The following is a 7,900-nucleotide window of genomic DNA, read 5'->3' on the forward strand; positions in this document are numbered from 1 at the left end:
AGATGTGTATAAGAGACATGCCTAGGCCTACTTAATAACAGTTGCATCATTTTATTAGGCTCATTGGTTAGGCCTAGGCCTACTAGGCCTATCTGTATTAATTATATTATTAGGCCAAGGCTATAGGGCCTAGGTTTGGTCAAAAGCCTAATTTTTGGCAAAATCTGCGTGGAACTTATTTTTCGAAATGCGCCGACGGATTTCTTCTAGGCCTAGGCCCTATGCCACATTTTTGCACGTCGGATATAGGCAATTCTCCGCGCAGGCCACTACTACTAGACTATACTACTACAATACTACAACAGTCTGGCATAGGGCCTACCTAGGCCAGGCCCCTTTTTCTACACAGAATGTTGCATAAATCAGAGTAAAATAATTTAACGTGAATATTCAGAAGAATAATATGTTATTGTGTACATACCTTCAAACACATTCCAATAAAAAGACGAAAAAATCAATTAAACTTTTCATTTTCGTTCAACATCGAGAAACAGAAAATGGCGACACTAAACTTTTTTCTCGAATAACGCGGGCTGATCCCATTATGCATTGCGATAGGATCAATTGGACTCTCTGATAGATGGGTTATTTTAACTCTGCTATACTTCATGAGATAGGATCAATTTGACTCTCTGTGGATGGGTTATTTTAACTCTGCTTGTTTTACTCTAAACATGAAGTTAATTTAACTCCAGCAACCCAAATACTGGAGTAAAAATTACTCCAACATTATAACCTGTCTCTTATACACATCTAGATGTGACTCCCCTAAGGAGTTACTTTAATACCATTTAAGGAGTTAAAATAACTCCCAAAAAATAACTCCCCCTTTGTGGGTTATAACTACCCCACAGGGGGAGTTACAATAACTCCTCAGAATTAACAGTGTAACCAATTGCGCGTATTCCTGGTAAAAAATGAGACAAATAATGCCCTGGGGGTTGTACATGGGTTTCTACCCAAAGAAATACACGAAACTGAGTATCATGTGACTCCATGGCAGGTTGCGTGTGAAGAGCAACAGGTAAACATTCTACAGTAAGATTAATGTTATTATTATTATTATTATTATTATTATTGCTTTATAAGTATCATAACATATTTCTACAATTTTTACATGAACTTGGGTACAAACAACCATGATTAAATAAGTGTTTTCGTCAATAACACATTTGAGTCTGTAAAATAACTTTAGGTTTTCCATTGATATTGTGTAAGATTTTATATTTTATATTTTATATTTTCATCCTGTAATTGGTGTATACACTGTTGGATGTGCCTTAAATAAATAAATAAATATTATATGCGCCGTAGTGAACACATATAAAACAAAACCGTCGAGGACTATAATTGTTGCGTCGCCTGTGTACACCACAGACCTTGACATTTCTTTCTTTTCTCGTTGTGTTCTTAAGAGCAATATTTATCACCAGCATGTATAAATCTTTTGTTTCTGATATTATTTTATGGTTTTCAGGAAACGGCACTTAATTCACTTTTTAAAACTAATTAAATAATTACACAACACACAGTCTACTAGTGTTTCAGGGTACAGCTGTATTTGTCAAATTACTTCACCGCTACCGCCTTGGCCATATTCTTTGCTTGCGTTCATTGTGTTTTAATCGCTAAACATCACGGGTAATTTTTTATACACAATCATTAGCATCATATTAAATTATTTACAGTTAAACTAAAAAAAAATAATAATAAATTGTTTTACAATGTGCTATGAATACCCCTTGTTCATTAGTCAACGAAAATTTGTTAAAGTGTCCTGTCAATGCTTCAGTTACTACAAAATAATAGTTAGTACTCGAAGTAAATACAACCTCTTTTACACATACGGCTATTTAAATTTATGTGTGCAATAAAGTTTTCAGAACTCCATTTAATCAAAACAACTTGAACTGTCCAGGGGTGGATGTGGGTTCAATTTTAAGAGGGGGGGGGGGATGTCAGAATGTTTCGAAATCCCGAAAACGAAAGGGGGGTCGGGGTCCTCCCCCGAGAAAATTGTGATTCCTAGATGGCAGGAAATGAGCTTTCCTGACTTCTGAGGTGTCTTTTAATAACTTTTAAGGTCTTCAAAATTTTCCCCCTCTTGAAAATGGTCAGGTAAATTTTCTCATTCTTATTACAGTAAATAGGCCTAGGCTTATTATGTGTGTATTACATACAGAAAAAGAAATAAAATAGTTGCATACGTATTAGCTACTGAGTGCTAAGACCTGTGCTAAGCCTACCTTTGGTACATCCACTGCAGAGATTGCGAACGCACGGAAAACTTTTCACAAGTATTGCGCCTATCTGGCAAGCCTTTTTCCTATCGTCTTTTTAGAACACGCTGTGATTTCGTGTACAGTAAATGGTAGTTCAAGTCTGTATTTTTTTGTATATATTGACGCTAAATAATAATAATAATAATAATAATAATAATAATAATAATAATAATAATAATAATAATAATAATAATAATAATAATAAGAAACACAATTTCCGCTCAGGTCCTGGAAAGTTAGATGAAGAATTTTCTTTTGCTTGGCAGCTCAAGAGGGGGAGGGGGTGAGGACACCTAGATCCGCCAATGACTGTTACCAAATAGTCTCAAATGACCTATTGTGTAGGTCACTTTCCAAAATGTATACAATTGTAGAAATTATTTTATGGCAACACTACCTAGTGCCTATCATTTACAAGACATATGCATTTTTTCCTAATTTACTACCGTGCAATTATGTTGTTGTTATACTACCATAGTTCAGGATTGTTTAAGTATACAATAGCTTCTTTTTCACTACCTACGTCAACACTACCGTGTTCGCCATATTACAAAACTTCGCAAATTTCGACACTGCTGGCTTATTTTTATAAAAATAATGTAATTGTATTCAACGTGACTATATTTCCTAAATGTGCCTAATGTCGTTTAAATACTATACAGTATCATAATGTTATTTTGAAATGACTCTGTTGATTGCTAGGCTATTTTTCCATACAATGCAGCATTTTAAGGATGGCTGAAACTTTGGTATTGGAGGTTTTTAATTCTCTCCTTGGCGATAAAGGTATAACCGTTGATGCCTTGAATGCCTTGACAAGTCTTTATAAACGCTGTGACAATCCACAGGTTATGAAATACATTAGTTCTGTAGTAGATAGAACTTCCTGATATTAAAAGCAAGTCGCAAAGTATTCCGCATTGATTATTTCTGGCCGGTTCAAAAAGAAGGTATAGCTTATTCATCATGTGAGGGTTATCATTAATATGGTATTCCACAACCTTTTCTTTTCCCCCGACGGATAAATATTACCCTTCAAAGAGCCGGGAAATAGTACTTTTAACAGTGGTGGATCCAGGAAGTCAAAATATAGGGGGCCCAGGGAGGGACTTACACATACAAGTTGGCCACCCTCCTCAGCCCCATCGTGGTTGGGAAAAAATATGATTATGGTACCTCTAGATGGCTGGAAATGGCACTCTCAGATTTCAATTTGAAAGAAAGTTTCTGTTTTCTCCAAATTTTTAAATCTCCGTTCCGCAAACATTCGTAATAAGTATTTTATTTCACGACCTAAAGAGATTACGTGACCTATCTATTTTCCGCTACTCATAGATTGCGAAACGGTGATTTATGGGTTATGCAAAGACACAGACACATTAAATTGAAGATAAAAATGTTTTCTTCATGATTTTCAGCTGAAAGCCAAACACATTGAAATGAACGAAACTGACACTTTCAAGTTGTCGTATTTGAAGTAAAAATGTATCGATAGTATATTTTTAAACATAAAACTTTGATAACGCATGTGAATTAAACTGACCCACGTACTTTGTCACACTTTAAATTGCACTTTCGTTTACTGTAATTTGATTTCATTTATCCTGTTCGAATTAAATAAAGTTTTTACGATCTAAAGAGGTTATGCGACCCACAAAAATTTTCGCGACCCAAATATTGGGTCGCAACCCATATGTTTTAAATTATTTTGACAAATTTAGGAGGGTAAGGGTACTTGCCTGTTATACTTCGCAACTGTTTAAAAAAACATCTATATTATATAATAATAATAATAATAATAATAATAATAATAGGTCGATTTATAAGGCGAAGATAAACAAGGTCTCTAAACTATTTTAAAAAATCACTAAAATATTAAAAATAATAATGATATTGTATAGCATTCGTTAATGTTTTTCACTGGTGCTGGAAGCAGTCACAAAATTGGGGGGGGGGGGGGGGAGGTTTCCCCAATAGAAAAAGTAGAGTTCCCAAATGGCCCTCCTGGCCCGCCGCTTCCAACACCGTTAGTTATCGTACTGTTACCCATTGATGCTTATGGATCGGAATCAACACCAGTCACTGAGCGAAAATCACGATAATCTAGTGGTTACATCAGGCTAGTTATCTAGCGGTCCGGGGTTAGATACCCTCCAGAATCACTTGCGAGAATCAGTTACCGTGTCAGATAGTTAATACAATCATCACCAGCTTTTATATTATATATTTCAAAGCCGCAGACATTGTTTTAGGGGTTTTTAAGTTTAAGACTTTTATTTTTGTTTTACATTTTTATTTGCCTTTATAATAGGTACATGACCATTGTGTTTCCCTTATTTATATTGTGTTTTAAGGGGAATTCACACCAAATCCGAATGGAAATCCTACAGAAGCGAATCACAAAATCAAATCAGAGTGCCGTAAGAATAAAGACATTGGTGTTTCAGAGCTTCGGAAATGCGGTCTGAATTTCGGTTCGGACCCCATGTAAATGCAGCTTTACACATTCAAATTACTCGTTTCTCAGTTGTTATCCAATCATTCTATATTTATTTATTAAATTATCAGTTGTATTTATTATACTGATTTTATTGAAAAGATATATTACCCCAGGTACTTCGCCTGATTTGTTCAGTTTTGTACCTTTGAGCCTTTTTCAATAGCAGTCTGCACGTGTTAGTCAATGACATTCGGTTGCTTCAGCCTATGTTGTCGGTGATTCGGTCAGTGTTGAATAATTTTATACAGTATCTCTGTTTTCCCACGTGAGGATGATCTGATTTGTAGGCATATCGTCGTAGTTTAGATTATTTTTTTTTGTATTTTATATTGGACCTTAACCAAAACAGCACATTTCCCGCCACATTGGAAAGATGCCATTGTTTTGGCTTTCCTTTCACTTGGCTAGAAACCATTCTACTGTCTTGGCTTTCTAGCCACTCACTACTCTTATGCACAGACTGTGAATACTGGCTTTTGTATTAGCCTTTTCCCACGCAGTCTCAGCTATTGTTTACAATAGTTTTCCACTATTCAGAAGCAAGCCTCATTACCCAAACATACAACCATTTCGCTGTTTGGAATTTTCTGGAGATATTTTTCTCATGAAGACGATTGAAGCAACTCAATCGAAACGTCGAGATATTTTTAACTAACAGAAGTTCTTTCCAGAACTATCTACCTGGTGTTACCGCAAGAATTACTATATAATAAGTTTGTAGTTTTCATTCTTTTCTTTTTTTTTTCTTTTTTTTAATTCCTTGATAAATTTATTTATTAAATTTGTGTTAAGGATCGTCTTGTCTGGGAAAAAAATTCTGAGAAAAATTACATAAAGCAAAATAACAAATAATATGTTTATTTTTTAAATTGTAAGTTGTATTTATTATACCGATGTTTTGTTATTACCCAAGATATTTCCCATAATTTGTCCAGTTTTGGCGTTTATGACCTATTTTCTATGGCAGTTTATACGTGTCAGTCTATTACATTCTACTGAAATTTAAAAATGATTTTTAAATGTTCATGGACCTTGGCATCCATGGCCTGGCAGCGAATGGTTTTCCATGGATTAGTCTTTCATTTGATAATTCATTTTCCCACAGCAACGATACCCCAGTGTTCGATTGGTTCAGCTTATATTGTCGGTGATTCGGTGCAGTGTTGACAATGTTATACAGTATCTTGGTTCTCCCGCGTGAAGATTATCTGTATCGTCGTAGTTTAAATGTTTTGTATTTCAAGATCATTGTATATTTCGTCGATGTTTTTAAGGTTTCTAGTTCCGTCGTTTTTGCTTCGATTATGTGATACTTTTGTTCAAATTTGTTATAGAATTTTAACGTTATCTAATTTTCAATCATTTTTCAGTTTTTCTTGTTTGCAATTTTTTTGTTCCTTATTTAAATTATCTACTAACTTATTATTAAATAGCGTCTTGTCGTAGGAAAATTGTTGAGAAAAAAGGCCAAATAACAAAACACACTTCTTTAGCATCATCCCCCACGTTATTTTTGACCCGCCTCAGAATTTATATTGGTAAGTCTTTCAAAAACACCAAGAGATACTTATCAAATTCGCATTCCAACAGATGCACTGATTAGGCCTATGTTTAACATATATAACAAATGTTACTCCGAATAAAGAGAGGGAGGCTATGATTTGACGGTTCGACCTTTCTTGTGTCACGATCCAATAAAGGTCGAAAGGACGAATAATGGCCTCCCTCTCCTTGTTCGAAGCAACGTTCGTTCTACAGTATGTTAAAATAGTATTCAACTTAGGCATTTTACATTTTACCTTGTGTTAAAAGTTTATGATCATCGAGTTTTACTTATTAATATTATGTGTTGTACTTCCATTATCAAATTAATCATTTCTCAGTTGTTATCCAATCTGTTTCATAAATTCCATACAGTTTACCCCATGTATTTCTCCTGATTTTTTTTAGTTTTGGCGTGGATGTCCTATATTCTATGGTAATGTGTTTATGCTCTGTCCATGTTCATGACCAAGACGAGGCATCCAATTGGTTTTCAATGAATATAATCTTTTATTTGGTAATTCTTTTTCATGCAGTAATAACAACCCAGTTTTCCTGTGGTTATGGTAATGCTGTCGGTGATTCAGTCGGTTTTTGTGTATATTTATCTCGCTGTTCTCCCGCTTTCAAACTATTGCGCTATTGAACCCGACTTACAATGAAATATTTAACGGAAATTGCTAAATTTATTTATGTCTTGGTATCTTTTTCAACAACTTTCCCTACTGAAATGTACTGTGTGCAGGCCTTTCTCCGTTTAATATTTGATATTCGCGGCTATTTTTTTACTCAATCAGAATAAAACTTATACAAGAAACTATGAATATTCAACATTCTTTTTTCAAGAAGGGACAATATTTTTTTTTTTAATTGGCGAATGAATATAATAATAAAGCATCGTCCATCCAGTGACTGGCGAGTTACTTGCTGTGGGTGATTTTTTTTAAAGATTGTTTATTAGCAATTATGTAATTACTATCAACCACATTTTACATTAAAAAAAAAACACTAGATTTATTGATCTCATAATTGAGTAGGCCTATAGGCAAGTTCTGGAAGTTCTAACTTTTGTATTATAACATTAACATTGTAACAAGTTATATTGACTAAGTTCATTGAATAAAATATCTTAAAGGAAGTATTTTGATCTTAAGAATATTAACAAAGTAACATGCAATAATTATGTCAATAAGCATCGGTGTTATTAACCTGTTAACTGTTAACCACGAATCATTTGTACATGGATTTCCGTATATTATGTTGTCAAGTGACAACCCTACCCTTTCAGTCCCATAAGCGCTTTAAGCGCTCTCTAATTATCGTCAGTAATTAATTAATTAATTAACAATAATTAAAAAAAAAACGTATGTGCAGTAATGTGTGCATGTATTTTCATTAAATATTCGAGAAAATATCAGAAATTTTTATAAAAAAATGTTTCTTGGTGCTTTTTTAATTAACTTGAATGATTAGAGTAATTAAAAATATGAAATATGATCGTTATTTTTGTAATATGATACCCTTGAACGGGAAGGCGCCGCCGTCAACACTGATGAATAAAATCGTCTAAAAATAC

General features: G+C 34.0%; 1 protein-coding gene across 3 annotated transcripts in view; it reads right to left on the reverse strand.

Moving 5' to 3' along the window:
- Nucleotides 1–541, reverse strand: part of LOC117102742 — a 10,756-nt gene extending 10,215 nt beyond the window's left edge. For 2 of the 3 annotated variants that reach the window (XM_033243149.1, XM_033243151.1), the window contains exon 1: nt 422–541. Coding sequence is in view for 1 of the 3 variants with exons in the window: in XM_033243150.1 (XP_033099041.1) it covers nt 422–433 (12 nt within the window). In the remaining 2 variants the exon portion in view is untranslated. The remainder of the gene's footprint in view (nt 1–421) is intronic. The other variant, XM_033243150.1, reaches the window with a different exon arrangement.
- Nucleotides 542–7,900: the final 7,359 nt, after the last annotated feature.

Source organism: Anneissia japonica, unplaced genomic scaffold, assembly GCF_011630105.1.
Source record: "Anneissia japonica isolate Jap-2015-1 unplaced genomic scaffold, ASM1163010v1 scaffold4240_len331602_cov119, whole genome shotgun sequence".
Taxonomy (NCBI): Eukaryota; Metazoa; Echinodermata; class Crinoidea; order Comatulida; family Comatulidae; genus Anneissia; species Anneissia japonica.